We start from the raw sequence: 24,007 nt of genomic DNA on the forward strand, positions 1-24,007 counted from the left end.
CATGAGATATATTTAGAGGGATTAGTAACTAGATAAGGCTTTGCCTACAGGGGCTCCAGCATTTCTTATTGAGAGGACATTGGTTAAGTGGTTGGGCTTTCTCTGGACCAATAGGTTCTGGAATCTTGATTTCTGAAGTCCAGCGGATTTGGCTAGCTATTTGCCTCTTTAACAACATAGAAAATAATTTGAGTACTATAATATGTTTTAAAGAGTAGCAAACCTTTATTTTTTTTTCTCATTAATGGAAATTTATGAAACTTTTCATAACATTTTATTATAGAATTTGTCTTCATTCCACTAAAAATTAAATGATTAAATGAAAGTGGCTTCCAAACCTTTCCTTTTCTCCCTTCTATTATATTGGATTTATATCAGAACATAATCCCTTGGAGTACAATGATGGCAGTGAAAGTGTCAGCTCAGCATCTGTCTCCTCCTCTCCGTAGTCTGACCCTTTCACTGCAATCATCTGTACTCCAAGTGATTATGTTCTGATATCAAAGCAGCTAAAGGCAGGCAAATGGATTTGGGAGAAGCCTGGGTTTTTAAGATTCTTACATGCATTCATTTTATTTATTTTTTTCAGGCATAAATACAAATCCCCAAGTAAAGTGATTTACAAAGTTTCATAACTTTCCATGCTGAGCAAAATTATTTAAAAAAAAATGAAAATTTAATTACTCTTAGGTTGTAGGTTGTTTCTGAATGTGATATCCCTAGATATCTTAAGAATAAGGGAAGCCAACTTACAGATGTTCCTGTCCACAAGACAAAGACATACAATTTTGTTTTTGTCACATAAATTATCTCTTCCTAGTTGATATCAAGAACAGACTTTCGGTGATATTACGGACATTGTTCCCTGGGCTACACAGATGTGGAAGAACATATCGTCTGGTTGATGAGTTGTGTTTCAAGCACGTTGTCGGAAGTTTCAATAGTTTACCCTTACACAGGAAATTTTGTCTGTCTTTCAATATGTTGTCAAATCTCAAGGACAATCGCACAATTATAGAATTCCACATTCTTCCTTTCTCCACAAATACTAATCAGAAGCTGCTGATTGTCATCATTTTCTTGTACATTTACTTGATGGGAATCATTTTGAACTTAGTTGTTACCACAGTGATATGTCTGGATGTCCGTCTACACACCCCCATGTATCTATTCTTCTGCAACTTATCTGTGATAGACATCTGCTTCACTGCAGTCATCATCCCTAAGCTCCTACATAAATTATTATCAGAGAACAACGTTATGTCATTGACCCAGTACTTCAGCCAGATATACTTTTTCTTTATGGCAGCCAGTGCTGAGGTGATATTTTTCTTCGTTATGGGATATGACCGATACGTTGCAATTTGTCATCCCTTGTATTACCACCGAATCCAAAGCATGAGGAACTCTACACTTATTATAGTCATCATGTGGGTTTATGCCTTCATAAATTCATTGTTCTTCATCATTCCGCTTTTGAACTTTACATATGATCGGGTGGTGACTCTTCATCAGTTCAGCTGTTATGCTATAGCTGTATTTAATGCATCCTACGGTGGCTCCAATGTGTTTTACATTGTAATCTGCACAAACTGCATTATTTTTGGACTCTGTCCTTTCTTTTGCAATTTGGTATCGTACATTAAAATTTTTTGTGTAATTGTACGCATTAAATCCAAAGAAGGAAGAAGAAAAACCTTCTCCACCTGCTTGTACCACCTCATTGTCATGACAGTCTACTATTCTATGGGAACTTCACATGTGATGTCCTCATTCCACCCAACAGAGGCTCTCCTCAACCAAGCCCTGTCCATGTTCTATTGTACAATTGTACCCATGATAAATCCATTAGTTTATAGTCTGCGTAACAATGAAATCAAAAAGTCTCTACATGGGTTGCTGAAAATAAAGTAAACTATCTTGACTACATTCTCCTAGGAAAATAATTACTTATGCTATTGATTGTTGTTATTATTAGAGATAAGTGAATCAATTCACAGGATTCTGGTCCAATGGCCATGTCCATAGTCGGTGGCCACAAGCTGGGAGCTCTGTGAACCTCCTCCTACCTAAATCCTGGCTGCTCTTCTGATAAACCAATCTGGTGACATCACCATGATGCTGAAGCACACTTGATGTCTCGATAGTCCGGCTATTGTTGCTGCCACTGGATTAAGGTCCTGCAAATCAATTGACTCATCTCTAGGTATTATTATCAAGCAACTCTTGATATCAACACAGAAAAATAACATGAATGTTGGAATAACTTTGATTTTTGATGGTCTGAACAATACTATTGATAAGTTGAAACCTATAAATGTACCTTGCAATGAATGGCTCTCCTAAATAAGTCTAAATCCTACACAACAAGTATGATAGCCCAAATCAATAAAAAAATATTTTATTAAATAATACACTTCATACACATATAAATTAAAAAAGGAGATGTTAAAAGAGAGGTGAACTCCACACTACGCACCTACTCAATAATTGTTATGATAATAAAAAGAGGCAAACCAATGTGGATGTCCAGCCTAGAAGAACATCCTGTAATGCACAAGCCCGGGCTGAGCTGCGTGTGCGTGTGATTCCACCTGACCGTGCCGGAGAGTGAAAGCCTGGAGGGGCGTAACTAGGTATTCACCCGATCCGACCAGGGTCGCACGACGGCATACGACGCCAGTGCACCAAGGAGGAACCGAACAGAGGGACCAGGTGCTACTCCAGGACAGACACCGGACACAGCTGTTGACCCACACAGGGGAATACAGGAACAGACAGGTTAGGCTGGCACACAGACTGGTGGGTATAGGCAGGCACGACTGGTATGCAGGCAGGCGGGTATGCAGGCAGGGGGGTACAGGCAAGCACGGCTAGAGTGCAGACAGGGAGGCACTAGCAGGTAGGAACACAGGCGGGATAGGACCCAGTACACACTAGGACTCAGGAACAGAACCACAGATGTGGCGGACAAACACAGCAGAGTAAGGCCGCCCAGAGTGGTGAGCGAGAGCAGGGCAAGACGAGACCGCCTAGAGCGGTGAGCAAGAGTAGAGCAGGACGAGGCCGCCTGGAGCGGTGAGCAAGAGTAGAGCAGGACGAGGCCGCCTGGAGCAGTGAGCAAGAGTAGAGCAGGACGAGGCCGCCTGGAGCGGTGAGCAAGAGTAGAGCAGGACGAGACTGCCGGAGCAGTGAGCAAAGGGTAAGAGCGGAGCGAGACTACCGGAGCAGTGAGCAAAGGGTCAGTGCGGAGCGAGACTGCCGCAGCAGTGAGCAAAGGGTAAGAGCGGAGCAAGACTGCCGGAGCAGTGAGCAAAGGGTCAGAGCAGGCTAGAACTGCCGGAGCAGTGAGCAAGGCAGAGCAGGCTAGAACCGCCGGAGTGGTGAGCAAGGCAGAGCAGGCTAGAACCGCCGGAGCGGTGAGCAAGGCAGAGCAGGCTAGAACCGCCGGGGCGGTGAGCAAGGCAGAGCAGGGGGGACAGGGCTCTGTTCACACGGAACAGACAGGAAGGGAAAGGCAGAACCAGATACCCACAGGGTTCTTGCAGTGAAGTAGCGAGTGGACCACAAACTCACAAATGGGAGTACAGTGACAACAAGCAGGAGTTAGGTACGAATTCAGACTCTGCAGAAAAAGGAAAGGTACGGACATAGAGAAACACAGAAAACAGGCTAGAAGAGTATACAGACAAGAACAGACACTGTAGCAAGATACAGGAGCGTGTCTAGGTATGCAGCCCCTAGAAGGCGGGAGGAACAGGCCAGGAGCGTGTTCAGACAGGACAGACAAGATACAGGAGCGGGTCTAGGTATGCCGCCCCTAGAAGGCGAAACGAACAGGCAAGGAGCGTGTTCAGTCAGGCCTGGAAATACAGCCTCCAGGAAAGGCAGACAGGCAAACACAGAAGGGGACCTGACACATTCAGAGTGAAAGAGCACACTGAATGAAACACAATGCTCAGGCAGGGATTCATTGGAGCAGCTGGGTTAAATACCAGGTGACAGACAGCAATAGGCTGAGGACGCACAAGGGGTGTGCCTGCAGCAGGTACAAAAAGCAGGAAGTGATCGGGTGCCGCCCATAAGCAGCAGAAAGAGAAGCAAACAGACAGCATGGAGGGAAGCCAGAGAGACATTCTGGATTGGAGATCAAGTGCGCGCTCTTGCACAGTGGGAGATGGACCACTATGCAAAGACGCCGCCAGGTATGTTCCACATCCCTGACACGCGTTCAGTGTTATTTCATGTTATTTTGGGATAGCTTTGGATTTTGATGGTCTGAACAATAATATTGATTAACATCTTATGCTAATCATCATTATTGATGAAGATCACGGTTGTATTGTGTCACTATCAATGTGAGTTCCCCATTTTCTTATTCTTTTTAATCTTTTTTTCATGAAGTTATACTGGTTCAAATTGGATTGTGGATAAACTCCAACAGGACAAGATGGAACATCTTTTCTGATCAGATAATTATGCAAAAAAGAGGTCCAGTTACATCTGTTATGCAATTAATTGTGCAGATTTTAAAATTTTCAAGAACATTTACAAATGCCACAAATAAAACTTTTTCTTCTCAAATTAAATAAAAATATGACTTTATCAGTAGCGCTAAATGGTGATGTCTTTTGGGTGTGGTCTTTGATGGTCAGTAAGTTTACAGTGACTGTGGATGTGCACAAGGAGGGAAAGAGAGCAGGGAAATCATACACAAAGCAAGTAATCTTATCATGATGATGCTGGGCAAAATGCTAGATTATATTATACTACATTAATACATTATATGACTCATTCTAACCCTACAAAACACTGCACTTTTAGCGCCTGTAACATTAATGACTGCAGGAGAGTGTCAGGATACTAATCTCAGGATGCTCAGTGAATTGTGAGGAATGTTAAGAAGGATAGACTGTGTTTACAACAATTTATCCATCTAGAGACTGTATAGGAGTCTCAGGAAGGTGCTTTGTTGGTGGAGTAGGTGGGCACTAAGATGGGAGTTAGGGAATGGTGAGACAGATACAGCTCTTAAGTAATGTAGTATAGAGCACACCGAGAGAGCTGCCAGGAAGTTTAAGTCACAGCTGGCTACAAGTTTGTTAAATTCATGTGGAGCAAATTGTAAAACAAAAATCAGTTTTATGGAGAATACAGATTTTTGTAAAATTTGAGGAGAATTCCACTTGAATAAATTGTCTCATCTATAGTTAGGACTGTATATTATTGTAATGAAAGGTTTTGATATCATGCATAGTACACCCATAGTTTTATTATAAAAAGTTTTGCATGAGGGACCATAAAGTGTCTGTCTCAACACCAGTCTTCAGGAGTAAACCACTCCCCATAAATCTGGCTTCATACTTACTTGGGGTGATAAGCCCCTGCTTGATTGACAGCTTGGACCAGAGGCATGGTTGCAGCGCTGACCAGAACTGTGCTCTCTCCAATGCTGCAAACAGAAGCAGATTTGCCCTTTTTACCTTTGTAGCACCAGAGAACAATGGCACTAAAGCTGGCGGGTACTGGATGCTAATAGTATGCTCCAGGAATCCGTCCAGCTTCAGAGCAGCCCTTATAAGCTCTGTAGTAAGTACTGCTCATGTTCGGCCATTACTGATAGACTGCAGGGTCGGCTGTAACCTCGATACCAAGCAGTAAACAATAAAATTAAAATTCACACTGTTCTTGAGAACAAGAGATTTTAACAAGTAAATTGCAAAGTTAATTTATAAGAAAATTAAGAGAGATTGTTTACTGAATAGACAGTGTATTAATAAGGACCTCCGGGACATTTCCTGAGACATAATTAATTAATTTCTTTTTTCCAAATATCTTTCTCAATAATTGACGATATAAGTAGTAGCTTAAAGATTCAACACCATGAAGAGCATGTTGTTTTATATTTCACCAGTAAATTTATATATAATTATTATTTTTAGGTTTCTTATATGATGATAATGTATCTTATTTTGCATTTCTTTTATATTTGTTGTAAAATTTTATAGAACATAGTGTCAACGCAGAAATTATCACTAAATGCTCAACTCTTGCCAATAATTGGAGGAAGGAGAAAACATAAAAGCATAATTATTTATTAGTTTCATATTGTACTTTTCTTCGTAATGGGATATGACTAGTGATGAGCGAACATGCTCGCCACTACTCGGTACTCGCCCGAGCCTCATGATGCTCGACAAGCTCAGCGTATTTCCGGGTTGCTCGGGCGGAACTCGGGTCCCCTCCCTGCATGTTTGGTGCTCTTTAGAGAGCCAATGAACATGCAGGGATTGCCTGCCATGCACTGTAATGCTGTAGCCATGTTGGTTGTGGGCATTACAGTGATTGGCTGGCCGCACAGCGTCATCCGGTCTATATAAGACCTGGCACCACCATGCTCATCACAGTCACTCTGGAATCAGATAGTGTAGGGAGAGCTGCTGCTGTGTCAGGGAGAGATTTAATCGTGTATTAGGTAGTGTAGGGAGAAAAACCGTACATTACACATATCGTTCTTAACAAACAGTCCTTTTGAGGACTAACTAATCCATCTGCAGGGATATCAGGCAAGCAGTGTATATAGGCAGGCAGGCAGGGTATATAGCAGACTGCAGTGCATATAGCACAAGAGGCTCCATTCCATTTCTGCCTTCTGCTGCTGTTATATTTCTACTATAGGCCCAGGTCTCAGGGGCCAGGAATAATTTTTTTGCATCTTAATCCTCATAATTTGCTTAAAAAGCAATCCAGAGACCATGGTTTTTCTGCGCCATTTGCTTGTTGGCACTGCAGAATACAGCCAGGTCCTTTCCATATTACAGTGCTAAAAATCCAGCTATTTAAAACTGTGTTTTCTCCGTCCCACGGATCACATATATGTTTTCAGAAAATACTGTCATTTCTGTCCTGCATTAAAAAAAAATTTCAGTGTGTCAGCAAAGTTTTTGACACTGGTTTGCTGTTTAAAACAGTTACCTGCAGGCCAGGTATTTAAAACTGTGTTTTCTCCGTCACACGGATTACATATATGTTTTCAGAAAATACTGCCATTTCTGGCCTCCATTAAAAAAAATTTTCAGTGTGTCAGTGAAGCAATTGACACCAGATTGCTGTTCAAAATAGTTACCTACAGGCCAGGTATTTAAAACTGTGTTTCTGCGTAAGACGGATCACATATACATTATCAGAAAATACTGCCATTTCTGGCCTCCATTAAAAAAAAATTTCAGTTTGTCAGTGAAGCAATTCACAGCAGTTTGCTGTTCAAACTACTTAAGTACAGGCCAGGTATTTAAAACTCTGTTTTCTCCGTCAAACGGCTCAAATATAAGTTCGCTCCAAACTCAGTCATTTGTAGTGAGCGTGGAAGATACTGTCGTCCATTTAAAATGGGCAAGGCACATGGCAAGGGATGGGGAACTGGACATGATGGTAATGGTGCATGTAGACACCGAGGACAAGGCCGTGGGCAAGCCGAAATTGTGCCACAACAAACACCCACAACTTCTCGCCTGACCTTCCTCTCCCAATTTCTAGGGGACCGCAGCACACCACTATTGAACCTAGAGCAGTGTCAAAAGGTTGTTGGTTGGATAGTGGATAATGCTTCCAGTCACTTAGCCACCACCACCACCCTGTCTTCCACACGGTCAAGTTTCAGTAGCCGTGAGTCTGGACCGCACATTCCTCACCCTGATCCTCCTTCCTCCCACCATGCTGAGTACCCAGAGACAACTGATCCCACACTTGGACATTCTGAAGAGCTGTTCACTTTTCCATTTATAGATTCGGGCCTCTCGCCCGGTCCACTTGAAGCGGGGCAAGAGGAGATCGCGTGTAGCGATGCCCAAATATTTGAGCAGCCACGGTCACACGAAGGTGACAGTGGGAAAGTGTCACAAGAGGTGGACGATGATGAGACACAATTGCCAGAAAGTCAGGAGGAGGACCAGGGTGTGGAAGTGGAAGACGAGGTGGTGGACGATATAGTAACTGACCCAACCTGGCAGGAAGACATGCAGAGCGAGGACAGCAGCACACAGGGGGAGGGAGGAAGAGCACCCCAACAGGCAGGAAGAAGCAGTGTGGTGGCCGCAGACAGAAGGCAGGCAACCGTTTCCCGTAACACCAACATGAAGGAAGTTGCCAGTACAACTGTTAGGTCTTCCCGAGTCTGGTTGTTTTTTAAAGACTCTGCCGATAACCCCAAAAAGGCCATTTGCACCACCAGCCAGGCCATCATCAGCAGGGGTGGCAAAACGACCAGCCTGACCACCACCAGCATGATCAGGCACATGGCAGCAAAGCACCCGACTTTGTGGGGCGAACCCCAGGGTCCAGGAACAGTGTCTGCGGGTGGCACCATTGCTTCTTCCGCTTCTGTCCATGATGCATGTGAAGATGCCTCCTGCCCTGCACCTGTCATTGTACAATCTCAAGTAGCAGCATCAGGAAGTACGTCCATGTCCTTGTCCCAGCACAGCGTTCAGTTGTCCATACCCCAGTCCTTGGAACGCAAGCACAAATATGCAGCCAATGCTCAACAGGCCACACTACTAAATTCTCACATTTCACGACTGCTTGTGCTCGAAATGCTGCCTTTTAGGTTCATGGAGATGGAAGCATTTCACAACCTGATGGCAATGGCCGTCCCTCGGTACTTGGTCCCCAGCCGCCACTATTTCACCCGGTGTGCCATGCCGGCATTACACAAGCACGTGTCCCAAAATATTAGCCGTGCTCTCGACAACGCAGTTACCGGTAAAGTCCACCTAACCACGGACACGTGGACAAGTGCTTATGGGCAGGGATGGTACATCTCTCTGACGGCACACTGGGTTAGCATAGTGGAAGCCCGGACCCAGTCGGACCTTGGGACGGAACACGTCCTCCCGACGCCAAGGATTGCGGGCCCTAGGTCAATCAGGGTTGCCCCCACGGTCTACAGCTCCTGCACCTCATCCTCCTCAGCCTCCTCCTCCTCTTCAACCTCCATCTCCTAAATAACCACATCAGTCACAAGCTGGAAGCAATATAGCACTGCCTCGGCCAAGAGGCAACAGGCTGTGCTGGAGCTAATATGCTTAGGTGAAAAACCACACAATGCTGAAGAGTTGTGGACAGCTCTGAAAGAGCAGGCAGATCTGTGGCTCACACCGCTGAACCTACAGCCAGGCATGGTCGTGTGTGACAATGGCCGAAACCTGGTGGCGGCTCTGAGGCGAGGCGAGCTCACACACGTACCATGCCTGGCTCATGTGCTTAACCTCGTGGTTCAGCGGTTTCTCAAATCCTACCCGGAGCTGCCGGATCTGCTTGTTAAAGTACGCCGCCTGTGTGCCCATTTTAGAAAGTCAGCTACAGCTTCCGCCGCCCTTGCAGTGTTTCAGCAGCGTTTGCAGCTTCCGGCTCATAGACTGGTGTGTGATGTTCCCACGCGTTGAAACTCTACACTGCAGATGTTGGGAAGGATTTGTGAGCAGAAGAGGGCAGTTGTTGAGTACCAGCATCAACAAGGCCATCGGCATTCAGTTCAGACTCCACACATAAAACCTCAGGAGTGGACATATATGTCAGACATATGTACCATCCTCCAAAACTTTGAGGACTCCACCAAGATGGTGAGCGGCGATGACGCCATAATTAGCATCACCATCCCGCTTCTCTGTCTTCTGAAATGCTCTGTGCTCACAATCAAAGAGGATGCATTGCAGGCGGAGCACAATGAGATAGAGCAAGGAACCATACAGGGTGATTACACACAGCCAAACCTCATCTCATCCCAATGTGGATTGGGTGACAATGAGGAAGATGAGGAGGAGGAATGACAGGAGCTAGTTTCATGCACTATAGATGGCACTACCTGCACAGCTGTCATACCGTCTGTTTAGTGTGGATGGCCAGAGGACAGAGAGGAGGAGGAGAGCATGGTCAGTCATCCTCTTGGTGAGGACACGGAAGTCTTGCCTGTTAGTAGTCTGGCACGCATGGCTGAGTTTATGTTACGCTGCCTTTCCCATGACCTTCACGTTCTCAAAATTTTGGGTGACAGCCATTACTGGTTGGTGACACATCAAGACCCACGCTACAAGGAGAACTTTATATCTCTTATTCCTGAGGCGGACAGGTCTACAAAAATGGGGCTGTACCAGAAGGCCTTTGTTGCGGAACTATTAAAAAAATTCCCATCTGAAAACGCTGGCGGCAGAGGGCACACTTCATTGGACAACCAAGGAGTACAGGCGAGAGAAACACAACTTCAATCCAGCAGAGGCAGGGGAACACTGTCAAAGTTCTGGGAGAGTTTTCTCAGACCCTCCCATCGGACAGGCCCTGAGGCGCGGAGTACTCTCACAAGAAGTGCAAAGTTTGGGAAGATGCTGAGGGAGTACCTTGCTGACCATAACAACGTCTGCCGTGATTCCGCTGTGCCTTATAATTATTGGGTATCCAAGATGGATACGTGGAATGAACTGGCTCTCTATGCCTTGGAAGTCCTGGCCTGCCCTGCTGCCAGTGTTTTATCAGAGCGGGTTTTAGTGCCGCTGGTGGAATTATAACTGATAAGCGCATCCACCTGTCAACTGAAAATGCTGACAGGCTGACTCTTATAAAAATGAACAAGGGCTGGATTGGGCCAGACTTCTCAACACCAAAGAATGATAGCAGCGTAACATAAACTCCAATCCAGTGTCTTTTCTTGAGAAGTGTATTCCCATGCACCTTTTCACACCCACAAATGGGTATACGCTTTATGATTATGGCTATTTGCTCTTGTCCTCCTCCTTCTCCTCATCCTCCACCACCATATCAATGCAACACCCACCTAATTTTTTTAAAGGGTGCTTATAATGGCAGTAAAAAAAATTTTCATGTATACCCCCAGGGGTAAATGCTTGTCAGCCCATACAATTAGTGCATGTGCATTACAAGTATAGGAGGCCCGTTCCTTTCTAATGGGAACTTTTTTTCATGAGGCCCTTCTCCAAGTCTCTTCCAAGGGGCATTGAAGTGCCTCCAAATTTTTGGCAGCCCTTGCATTCACTGCATAGGCCAACACTATGGGAGACTCTCTCCTTTCTAATGGGAATTTGTTGTTACTGTGGCCCTGCTCTATGTGCCTTTAAATTCTTAGTGGGGTTTTTCCTAAAATTAGTCAGCTCTTGGACTCACTGCATACCCTATAACTGTATAGCAGAACCTCTCCTTTCTAATGGGAACATGTCATACCTTGTTACTGTGGCCCTGCTCCCTGTGTCTTTAAATTTTTTATGAGGTTTTTCCCAAATTTTGCCAGCCCTTGCAGTCACAGCATGGGCATTACCACTATAGGAGACCCGCTCCTTTATAATGGGAACATTTTTTTTACTGAGACCCTCCTTTATGTCTCTTCAAAGGGGTATTGGGTTGCGTCCAAATTTTTGGCAGCCCTTGCAGTCACTGGATACGCAATAACAATATAGGAGACCCACTTGTTAATAATGAGAACAACAAAGCATAGTCGGTTGATGGCTCTCTAACAATAGCTAGGGCCGACTGCTGGCCTTTTAAGAATAGTAAGGGCCATCTGATATCCCTATAAAAATAGGCTTTATGACTTTCAGAGTCCCTCCATCATAAATAAAACAGGATGTGTCTGATGATGTGTCACACACCACTTTGCCAGCTAAGATTGTAAAATGTTAAAATGACATTTCACGGTGAATGCATTTGTCTTAAAAAAAAAACGCAAAAGAAACAAAACAATAGGATCTTTCTTTAGTATAAAAAACAGCGTCACCAATTTAACAACAATGTAATCACATTGTTCAGCTCATGCACCTCCTCCTCCATCTCCGAAATGACCACATCAGTCACAAGCTGACAGCACTGCAGCATGGCCTTGGCCAAGCGGCAACAGGCTGTGCTGAAGATAACATGCTTAATGCTTAATTGACAAACCGCCCAGCGCTGCAGAGTTGTTGAAAGCTGTAACACAGCAGCCTTATCTGTGGCTCTCACCGCTGAACATACAGCCAGGCATGGTCGTGTGTGACGGAGAAATGACAGCCGGGGTAGATACGGTTTCCCTCTATGCCAGTCCTTTTACCGAGCTAAAGAAATACAACTGTGGTGAAATACAACTACCACTAAGAAGCTGTTTCAGATTGAAAAACATTGTGCCCACCAGAGGATTTGATTCTGAGGGCTAACCTTTCTCCCCAGCTCAAGAGCCCCATAGCAGCTGCAAAGTTAGCGGTATCATGAACTCTCCTGAGGTAGAAGCCAAGAAACACCAGAGGACTCTCTGGTGGGACCGTCCAACCCTGCCGAGAAGCAGTCCTGGCTAAGAAAAGTGTGTGGGAAGGTTCCCGGACACTCTATGGCTGCTTTTTTACTGAGGTGGAAACCCACGCAAACACGGGGAGAACATACAAAGTCCTTGCAGATGTTGTCCTTGCTGGGATTTGAACCCAGGATCCCAGCACTGCAAGTCTTCAGTGTTAACCACTGATCCAATGTGCTGCCGTTCACCCTCTAATATCTAATAGGCTGGAGAAACTTGCACCTGCTGCCACTCTATCTTTAGCTCCTTTGTGAGAAAATGTATTTGGGCAGCCGATCAGTCTACCAAATAAAATTCCTGAGAAGGAAATTGGGGATGACATCGCTACTGGTACTGGGGGCAGTGCTAATACCATGGCGACATACCATAGTTTGTTGGAAATATTCCAGGCTGGTAGGAGGCAAGCAAATTCCCACAGAAAATTACCAGCAGTAATGTTCAGGGACCCGCGCTTGTAGAAGACGGAGACAACACAGGGAGAAATAGTGACAGCTGGGGACCGAGTATGGACACGAGGCATGAGGCATGTAGTTGTGAAAAGCTTCCACCTCCACGAGCCTATAAGGCCACATTTCAAGTGCAAGCAGCTTTACTGGACATCCTGTGAGAAATTACATGCAGGCCAGATAGGGTTTCCCTCTATGCCAGTCCTTTCACCAAGCTAAATACAACTGTCTGCAAAAAAAGTTGTGGACTGGCTCTGCACCGTCCCTGGCCACATGCACCTGTCCACGTGTTTGTGGTTAGGCGGTCCTTCTCAGTAAGTGCGCTGGGGAGGGCACGGGTAATGTTGTGGGACCCGTGCTTGTGGAAGGCGGAGACGATACCGGGAAATATAGTGGCGGCTGGGGACCGAGTATGGACACCCGGCCGCCGCCGGCTTGAGGTTGTGAAAAGCTTCCGCCTCCACGAGCTTAATAGGCCACATTTCAAGTGCAAGCAGCTGTCAAAAATGTGGCAGTTTAGTATTGCAGCCTGTAGGTGGGTGGGTGACTGGCTGTCTGCATACTTGCGCTTGCATTCCAAGGAATGGGGTAGGGAGAACAGAACGCTGCAGTGGGACAAGGTCATGGACGGTGATTATTGCAAGTATGCAATGACAGGTGCATGGCGGGAGTCATCTTCACATGCGCCAAGGATCACTTATGATAGGCACACTTTTAGGCAGTGACCTGGAAGTCAGAGATGCTTCCAGAGGTCTTCCCCATGCTGTTCCCATGTCTTTTCAGCACTGTATGCATGTGTCTGATGATGTGTCACACACCACATGGCCAGATAAGGTTGTAAAATGTTAAAATTACATTTCCTGGTGAATGCATTTGTCTTGGTTGAAAGCAATGCAAAAGTGCAAAAACGCATCAAAAACGCAACGTATGAACATAGCCCAAGGTGTGGAGAAGTGTTTTTGGTTTTGGTTATTTATTTTGTCTTCTATACAAGTCATTACCCTGGAAAGGATATTCCATAACATATTTCCCAGGAAAATCCATTTTGGTTTCGTTTTTGTATGTATTATTGTGAGTCCGTAAAAGTGGCATAATACTCTGACAACATTGTTAACAGCAGTGACCTGGGAGTTATAAATGCTTCCAGGGGTCTTCCCCCTGCTGTTCCCATGTCATTTGAGCACTGTTCCCATCGATTTGGGCAATTTTTAGGCCCTCTGCAGACCGCCGGGGTGAGCCGCCTGAAAAATGCTCGAGTTTCCCATAGACTTACATTGGGCTCATTGCTCGGGTCGAGCACCCGTGTATTCCAATTTGCTCGACTCGAGTAACGAGCATTTTAGTGCTCACTCATCACTAGATATGACCGATACGATGCGATTTGTCATTCCTTGCATTACCACCGTATTGTGAGCATGAGGAACTCTACACTTATTATAGTCATCATGTGGGTTTGTGCCTTCATAAACTCATCGTTCTTCATCATCCCTCTGTTGAACTTGACATATGATCGGGTGGTGACTCTTCATCAGTTCTTCTGTGATGCTTTAACTGTATTTAATGCATCCTATGGTGGATCCAATGAGCTTTACATTGTAATTTGTGCAGAATGTATTCTGTTTGGACTTTGCCCCTTCTTTTGCAACTCGGTATCATACATTAACATTTTTCATGTAATTATGTGCATTAAATCTAGGGAAGGAAGAAGAAAAACCTTCTCTACCTGCTCATCCCACCTCATGATGATCTACTACTCTACAGTAGGATCACACTTCATGTCCTCATTCCACCCCACAGATGGTCTTCTCAACCAAGTCTTTTCCATGTTCTATTCTACAGTTGTACCTATGATAAATCCAATTATATATAGCCTACGTAACAGTGAAATCAAGAAAACTCTTCAAAAGTTGTTGAAGGTAAAATAAACTATCCTAACTGTATTCTTTGAGGAAACACAAATAGATAAAAAATACCATATATACGTGGGTATAAGCTGAGTTTTTCAGCACATTTTTGTGTTGAGAAAGCCCCCCTCGGCTTATGCTTGTGTATATACTCGAGTGTGTAGAAATTCCGATGGTGGATAGTGGTGGTGGGGGGTTGCAGCGGCGGAGGAGCAGGGCACACACAGTAGCAGTTGCTGCAGCTAGCTACCACATGTGCCTGCTGCTAAAGGGAAATGAATATTCACTCTTCTCCACTCCTATGGGCGTGGAGAAGAATGAATATTCATTCTCTTTAGTATCGGGCACAGAGGATCGCTGAGCCGCACCTCCTGCTGACCGTGCCTGCTGCTAAAGAGAATGCATATTCACTCTTCTCCCCACCCATAGTCCTGGCGTGGAAAGGAGTGAATATGCTGGCAGCACATATCAGTGTCTGAGAGCGCATGGCAGTGATGCCATGCGCTGCTCAGATGCTGACATGAGCTTCTGCAGCAGAACAGGACACAGTGCTGGAGCAGAGGTGAGGAAGGAAGGTGAGTATAAGTGTTTATTTTTTTATATGAGCAGTGATAGGGCCATGCATACCAGGATTGGGGATAAGGGGGGCATGCACACCAGGATTGAGGGATGAGGGGACCATGCATACCAGGATTTGCATGAAGGTGCCATACATACCAGGATTGGAGATGAGAGTGCCATACATACCAGGATTGGGGATAAGGGGGCCATGCATACCAGGATTGAGGATGAGGGAGCAACGTGTACCAGGATGGGGAAATTTACCAGTAGCTGCTGCATTTCCCACCCTAGGCTTATACTCGAGTTAGTAAGTTTTAGTTGGTAAAATTAGGTACCTTGGCTTATACTCAGGTCGGCTTATACTCAAGTATATATCATAATTCAATTTGCAGTTTTTGGTCATTATTGTTAAATATTTACTGCTGAAAGTGCAAAAAAAGGGGAAATAATTCCCTCCGTAAACCCTCAAAAATGGGATTCCAAAGGCCAATGTCTCTGCCAGGGATGAGCAAATAAATTTTTGACTAATCAAATTTGTTACAAATTTGTCAAAAAATTTTGGATTCCTGTAAAGAATTTTGAGATTTGATGCAAAAGAATCTAGCAAGCTGCCATTTTTGCGGTCTTCTCTTAAGGGCCATGAAGGAGTTAATAATAATAATATATTATGTACTTGCTTGTCCTTTGCCTACGCCTAACCTATCCTTATGCTGCCACAGCTTTTCAGATCTTCAGTTCTTCATATCGTCTGACATTTCCTTCCAGTGCTGAGGCCATATTTATTATTTTTAAACCTCTTCCCTCTTCCCTTTTTATAATGTGTTGGGGTCTGGAGAGACGTCAGAAAAATCTTCAGCCCTTGTTCTCTCTTTAAATGAAGCATCTCTGTGACTCTAATCTCTAGCCCAAGAGAATCTTCTTCAATATCAACAGTGTATCCGGATCCTATATCTCCCCCACGTCTTAGCCTGGAGTCCTATCTTCCTCTGCTACCTGCAGACTGAAACTGCCTCGGGTACGCAATACTAGAGATGAGCGTTGTTCTACTCGAACTGTTCGCCAATCTCAAATTCAAGCTGTTTTGGGCGGTGTTCGAGCCGGTCGGCGAACACGAACAATTTGAGAAAAATTCGGCTGTTCGAGGTTATGTTCGATAACTGTTCGTGCACCAAAATCATAACTGGATTTTTTCTCAGTAATGATGAAAATTAATGTTAATACGCAGTTTGAGTGTACAGCGGGGCGGGGGGAGGGGCAGGGGATGGATCTCTGCAGGAACAATGAAGATCTCCATTTTTTTTTCTCTTTCCCGCATTTGCAGTGGGGAGGTGCAATCTGTCAGCCTATCAGCAGCGCACACACGGAGCGAAGTGCTTTTTTTCACACAAGCAAGGGCATGTGTGATTGGCAGTGTATGTCACATGTCCTTGCCCTATAAGACCAAGCCATTTTCCCCGTCGCCACCATTTTCTCACTGCTGCAGCTGCGTGTTAGACGGCACCGCTGTTGCTGTGTGCGCTATACCTTGTTAATTTCAAGCCAATTTTCGCACAAATATACAGATAGCTTGGGAGTAGGGAATAGTTGTGATTGCAGTCCTTTTAAGGACTAGGTTACAGCATTTCCTACGACTTTTATCAAGCAGGTCTGTGCTCTTAAATAGATAGATTGTGGGAGTAAAGACTAATTGTAATTGGAGTCCTTTTCAGGACTAGGTTACATCAGTTCCTATCAGTTTTTGCCAGGCAGGTCTGTGCCAGTGCTGTGCAAGTTTTTATCACAGCATTTGGCTGAATCTAGCAAAGCTAATCCTTTTTGGCCTATTGCAGAGTGTGTTAGTCAGTGGAGTAGCCTATCTGTGTTGCAAGATATACCACCTGTGTATAGAATACCAATTTTTTTACTGCACCTAGTGAAGTAAAATCTTTTGGGCATAGCATCATTCTATTAGTCCATCTATACTGACCTCCATTAGGTTGCAAACTGAATATAATTTTTTTCTGCATCTAGCTCTGAAAAAATATTTGGGCTTCTAGCAGTGTGTGGGACTTGGTCTATTACTCGATCTATACTGACCTCCATCAGGTTGCAAATTAAAAATAATTTTTTTCTTCATTTAGCTCTGAAAAAATATTTGGGCTTCTAGCAGTGTGTGGGACTTGTTCTATTCGTACTTCTATACTGACCTCCAGCAGGTTGCAAATTGAATATAATTTTTTTCTGCATCTAGCTCTGAAAAAATATTTGGGCTTCTAGCGGTGTGTGGGACTTGGTCTATTAGTCCATCTATACTGACCTCCATCAGGTTGCAAATTAAAAATAATTTTTTTCTTCATTTATCTCTGAAAAAATATTTGGGCTTCTAGCAGCGTGTGGGACTTGTTCTATTAGTCCATCTATACTGACCTCCATCAGGTTGCAAATTAAAAATAATTTTTTTCTGCATCTAGCTCTGAAAAAATATTGGGCTTCTAGCAGTGTGTGGGACTTGGTCTATTAGTCCATCTATACTGACCTCCATCAGGTTGCAAATTAAAAATAATTTTTTTCTGCATCTAGCTCTGAAAAAATATTTGGGCTTCTAGCAGTGTGTGGGACTTGGTCTATTAGTCCATCTATACTGACCTCCATCAGGTTGCAAATTGAATAAAAAAATTTTCTGCATCTAGCTCTGAAAAAATATTTGGGCTTCTAGCGGTGTGCGGGACTTGGTCTATTAGTCCATCTATACTGACCTCCATCAGGTTGCAAATTAAAAATAATTTTTTTCTGCATCTAGCTCTGAAAAAATATTTGGGCTTCTAGCAGTGTGTGGGACTTGGTCTATTAGTCCATCTATACTGACCTCCATCAGGTTGCAAATTAAAAATAATTTTTTTCTTCATTTATCTCTGAAAAAATATTTGGGCTTCTAGCAGTGTGTGGGACTTGGTCTATTAGTCCATCTATACTGACCTCCATCAGGTTGCAAATTAAAAATAATTTTTTTCTTCATTTAGCTCTGAAAAAATATTTGGGCTTCTAGCAGTGTGTGGGACTTGTTCTATTAGTCCTTCTATACTGACCTCCAGCAGGTTGCAAATTGAATATAATTTTTTTCTGCATCTAGCTCTGAAAAAATATTTGGGCTTCTAGCGGTGTGTGGGACTTGGTCTATTAGTCCATCTATACTGACCTCCATCAGGTTGCAAATTAAAAATATTTTTTTTCTGCATCTAGCTCTGAAAAAATATTTGGGCTTCTAGCAGTGTGTGGGACTTGGTCTATTAGTCCATCTATACTGACCTCCATCAGGTTGCAAATTAAAAATAATTTTTTTCTGCATCTAGCTCTGAAAAAATATTTGGGCTTCTAGCAGTGTGTGGGACTTGGTCTATTAGTCCATCTATACTGACCTCCATCAGGTTGCAAATTGAATAAAAAAATTTTCTGCATCTAGCTCTGAAAAAATATTTGGGCTTCTAGCGGTGTGTGGGACTGGTCTATTAGTCCATCTATACTGACCTCCATCAGGTTGCAAATTAAAAATAATTTTTTTCTGCATCTAACCCAGCCAATAGTTTTGGCCTAATACCACAGTTTGGCCACTCAGCTCTGCTCGGTTACCATCCATTGTTTTTTTGTGCAAACAACTCCAGAGTTGTGAATTAGTTAACCACCAAAATGAGTGGAAAAAGGCCTGCTGCTGGTGGAAAGGGGAATAGGCGTGTTGGGAAGGGGAAAAAAGGTTGTGTCCGTGGGGTAGGTGCAGAAGAAAGACCATCTTCCAGCCAAACTAAAATGTCTACTTCTTTTAGCGGACAATGTGATAAGATCCCTTTCTTACGGCCACGCCAATCGCTACAAATTCCAGATGAGGCACAAAAACAGCAGGTGCTTCAACGGATATCAAGTGCTCCTTTAAGTGGGCTCTCCTCCACATCAACTTCAACATCACAAATACTCCAGTCCTCAAAGGTGTCACACAAATCGCACTTGCTTCCTCACAGCTCCCAAATCACCAGCTGCCCGTCTGAGTATGAGGTAGAACAGATGGTTGAGTCTGCAGAGCTGTTTACTCATACTATAGCCTGGGAATCAGAGGTCGACTCCAGCGCTTCTGTGAATCCAGACGAGGAAATGATCTGCACTGATGCCCAGAATCTTTATGAGTCGGATCCAGGACCAGACGCAGAAGGTTCTGACCATAATGTAGACCCTCATTCCCAAACTGTAACTCCTGTTGGTGGAGACAATGAGGAAGACGATGATAAGACTCAAATACCTGATTGGAGCGACAACTTTAGTTTTTTGTCAGGGCAGGAACAGGTTGGCTCTGAGGACGACGGGTGTGATAACGCACAGGGTGATGATGATGAGGTCGGAGATCCCACTTACTGTCAACCCACAGTCAGCCAAGAGATGAGGTCAGCAGAGGAGGTGGAGGAAGATGCTAGTGACGACGAGGTCAGGTTGCGCCTTCCTGGACAGAGACGTAGTACTGGAAGCACGTCAACAACTGCATCCTCAAACACAACTCTGCCTCTCACCACAAGTCGTGGAGGCTCTTCAGGTCGCATGGGTGCTAAGCCTTGCATAGCCTGGGCATTTTTTCAGATCGATAAAGATGACCCAACTCGTGTTATCTGTAACATTTGTCAGCAAAAGCTAAGTAGAGGCCAAAAAATACATAGTTTGAGTACTTCATGCATGAACCGGCACATGGACATGAAGCATAAGTTGCAGTGGGAAGCTCAGTGTGCTACAATGCGGCCTAGCCGGCTGGGCCAACCACCGTCTGCCATATCTTGTGCATCCGCGGCCTCTTCATCCTCTGTGACTGGGGGGACAGCAGTCACACCTGTTTTGGGGCGCAGACCTGCCACCTCTTTACCCGCAACAGCCAGCGTGATTGGCAGGTCATCATTTTCTTTGGAGGTGGTAACACCAGCTGGTGTTGAGCGCTGTCCGACATCGATAGCACCACCTTTGGATCAAGGCAACCTAACATGTCCGCCTGCATCTTCCTCACAGACCGGCAGTTTGCCAGGGACACCCTTATCAACCCCGTCTAAGCACAATAGCCAGCCCTCGGTCCCTCAGATGTGGACAAGTAAAAGACCATTTCCTCCTAGCCATGAGAAAGCTAAGAGGTTGAATTTCACCATCTGCAAGCTCTTGGCTACAGAAATGCTGCCTTTCCGCCTGGTGGACACAGAGGATTTTCGAGACCTTATGTCCGTCGCAGTGCCCCAGTACCAGATGCCCAGTTGGCACTACTTCTCAAAGAAAGGTGTGCCTGCGCTCCACCAGCATGTCGCACACAACATCACCGCTTCTTTGAGAAACTCTGTGTGTGACAGGGTGCATTTCACCACAGACACTTGGATGAGTAGGCATGGACAGGGGCGTTACATGTCGCTGACTGGGCACTGGGTAACTATGGTGACAGCAGGACAAGGGGCTGCTGTCCAAGTCTTGCCGTCCCCACGAGTTGTGCGTCAATCCTCTTTATGTCAAAGTTCCTCCACTGCTTCTGCCTCCTCAACCTCCTCTCGGTCTTCCACCTGCACCCAAAGCCTGTCTGGTCATGCCACAAGCTTTCTAACTGCGCAGAAGGGATCCTGCACACCTCCTTACTATGCTGGCAGTAGGGCTCAACGTCATCAGGCGGTTTTTACATTGAAATGTCTGGGAAATGTGAGTCACACAGCTGAGGAGTTGTGGTCAGCTCTGGAGAACCAATTTCATGAATGGTTGTCTCCACTGGACCTGAAACCAGGGAAGGCCGTGTGCGACAATGCTACAAACCTGGGTGCGGCCCTTCGCCGGGGCAATGTCACACACGTGCCTTGTATGGCTCACGTGTTGAACCTGGTTGTCCAGCAATTTTTAGCCCACTATCCCAGACTAGATGGCCTTCTGCAGAGGGCACGGTCGCTGTGTGCTCACTTCCGCCGTTCGCATCCCGCAGCTCAGCGACTTACATCTCTACAGAAGTCGTTGGGCCTGCCACTTCACCGGCTAAAATGCGATGTGCCTACCTGGTGGAATTCAACTCTGCACATGTTGCAGCGACTGTGGCAGCACCGACAAGCCCTGGTGCAATACGTTCTGACGTATAGCCTGGGCCAACGAGATTCAGAGGTGGGGCAAATCACGCTGGAGGAGTGGTCTCAGATCAGGGACCTATGCACCCTTCTGCACAGTTTTGAAATGGCGACGAAGATGTTTAGTGCTGACGATGCCATTATCAGCATGACTATTCCGGTGATTTACATGCTGGAGCACATGTTAAACAGAATTCGGAGTCAGGTGGTGGCACAAGAGGAGGTGGAGGAAGTAGAGGAGGAGGAGTTGTATGCGGAAGGGCTAACATCTGCAAGGTCCAGACGGTCGGCAGCACCAAGGTGGCAGGCATGTGAGGGTGGGGGAGATGATTTTACCAGGGCGAATGGTAGCAGCCAAACTAGTGAGGAAGGTGCAGGAGCCCAGGAAGAAGTGGAGGACGAACTGATGGAAGACTCATCAGATGAGGGAGACCTTGATCACATTTCTGTTGTGCGAGGTTGGGGGGAGAGGACAGAGGAAGGAAGCATGATTGTTACCTCGCCACCAACACAACAGGGACTTGGTGCTCCTGGATGCGCAACACACATGAGTGCCTTCTTGCTGCACTACCTGCAACATGACCCTCGAATTGTGAGAATTAGAAATAATCCTGACTTCTGGGTTGCCACACTGTTAGATCCCCGGTACAAAAGTAAATTTGCAGAAATTATTCCTGCCATAGAAAGGGATGCACGCATGCAGGAGTATCAGCAGAGACTGTTGCAGAATCTTACATGTGCTTTTCCACAAAATACCAGTGGTGCACGTAGTGAATCTCACAGTTCCAACTTGCCAACCGTGGGACCGTCAAGTGTTCAGCACTCAAACCGTAACAGAACCACAGTATCTGCTGGTAACATCAATTTTGCGGAATCATTTCACCACTTTTTTAGCCCATCCTTTGCAAGGCCACAGGAGACAAGAAGTCTGACACATAGTCAACGCCTAGAGACGATGGTACAGGAGTATCTCCAAGTAAACATTGAAGCCACGACTGTGTCACTGGACCCTTGCTCTTTTTGGGCTTCCAATCTGGATAAATGGCCGGAGCTAGCCACTTACGCCTTGGAGATCTTGTCATGCCCCGCAGCCAGCGTTCTGTCTGAACGTGTGTTCAGCGCTGCTGATGGTGTGCTGACAGATAAGCGCACGCGGCTCTCCACTGATAATGTAGACAGACTCACGTTCATAAAGATGAACAAATCATGGATCCGAAACGACTTTTCTACCCCTGTGTCATCCTGGGGAGAGTAAAAGCTTGATGATTGGTTAAAATCACCCTACCAACCGTTTTAAGCTTTCAAATTACTAATCATGTTTATCTGTATCTTGACTGGAAAATAATTTGGGCTTTGTAGCAGTGTGCAGCACTGATCCTATTAGGCCATCTATAATAAGCTTCACCAGATTTAAAATTAAAAATAATTTTTAGCTGCATCTAGCACGGAAAATAATTTTGGGGCTCCGAGATGCGCAAGACACATAAGTGCCTTCTTGCTGCACTACCTGCAGCATGACCCTCATATTGTCAGAATTCGAAGTAATCATGACTACTGGGTTGCCACACTCTTAGATCCCCCAAACTTTTCGATCAACCTTTTCATTTTAATAAAGACCAAAAAAATGGTCATTTTTGAAATTATAAGCATTAGCAGGTTGTTAGAAACTGAAATCAAACTGTTTTCAACTCAAAACTTTATTCTAGGTGATGTTACATTTTCACATAGGACCCCTTGTTCGAAAGGAGCTTCTGAACTCTCTCGTCCATTGAATTTGTCAGGTTTTGGATGGTTTCTGCTTCAATTGTTTTGCATGAGGACAGAATACCCTCCCAGAGCTGTTGCTTAGATGTGAACTGCCTCCCGCCATCATAGACACTCCTTTTAATGATGCTCCAAAGGTTCTGAATGGGGTAGAGGTCAGGGGAGCATGGGGGTCACACCATAAGTTTGTCCCCTTTTATGCCCATATCAGCCAGAGATGCAGATGTTTTATGTGCAACATGAGATGGTGCATTATCATGCAGAAAAATGATCTTGCTGTGAAATACACGGTTCTTCTTCTTGAACCATGGCAGGAAGTGCTGTTTGGGAAAATCCACATACATTATGGAGTTCATCTTTAGCGCCTTCAGGGATCCTAAAGGGGCCGACAATCTCTCTCCCCATGATTCCAGCCCAAAACATTACTCCACCTCCTCCTTGTTGGCGCTGTAGCCGTGTTTGCGTGGGGTGTCCATCAACCAGCCATCCTCCACTCCATTCATCTGGACCATCGAGCGCTGCACGGCACTCATCCGTGAACAAAACAGTTTTGAAATCAGTCTTCATGTAATGTTTGGCCCACTGGAGCCGTTTCTGCTTGTGTGAAGTGGATAGAGGAGGTCGACAGGATGGCGTATGCACAGCTGCAAACCTCTGAAGGACCCTGCATCTTGTTGTTCGGGGGACGTTGGAGGCACAAGCAGCTTCAAAAACTTGTCTGCTGCTATGACAAGGCTTTTTTGCCGCTGCTCTTTCAACCTGACGTAATTGCCTGTAGGAAAGAGTCCTCAATTTGCCCTTATCAGCACGCACACGTGTGTACTGTGAATCAGCTACATACTTCTTGATTGCCAAGACACTTCATCCTGATCATCGCACAATGTTGATTGTAGTCATGCCTTGACCTAAACACTCCAC

General features: G+C 45.1%; 2 protein-coding genes across 2 annotated transcripts in view; both read left to right on the top strand.

Moving 5' to 3' along the window:
- Nucleotides 1-981: 981 nt before the first annotated feature.
- On the top strand, nt 982-1,914 carry LOC141180610 (putative olfactory receptor 1F12P). Its single transcript, XM_073660694.1, has one exon. It carries the CDS (start codon nt 982-984, stop codon nt 1,912-1,914), a length of 933 nt encoding a protein of 310 aa, XP_073516795.1.
- Nucleotides 1,915-14,186: 12,272 nt separating this feature from the next.
- The window catches only part of LOC141180611 (olfactory receptor 2A14-like), a 29,557-nt gene continuing 19,736 nt past the window's right edge, over nt 14,187-24,007 (top strand). Inside the window, exons 1-2 of the mRNA XM_073660695.1 lie at nt 14,187-14,366; nt 14,468-14,531. Coding sequence (XP_073516796.1) covers nt 14,187-14,366; nt 14,468-14,531 — 244 coding nt within the window. The remainder of the gene's footprint in view (nt 14,367-14,467; nt 14,532-24,007) is intronic.

Source organism: Phyllobates terribilis, unplaced genomic scaffold (genome assembly GCF_046119375.1).
Source record: "Phyllobates terribilis strain yellow unplaced genomic scaffold, ASM4611937v1 Scaffold_33__1_contigs__length_13283291, whole genome shotgun sequence".
In the NCBI taxonomy this organism is placed as follows: domain Eukaryota; kingdom Metazoa; phylum Chordata; class Amphibia; order Anura; family Dendrobatidae; genus Phyllobates; species Phyllobates terribilis.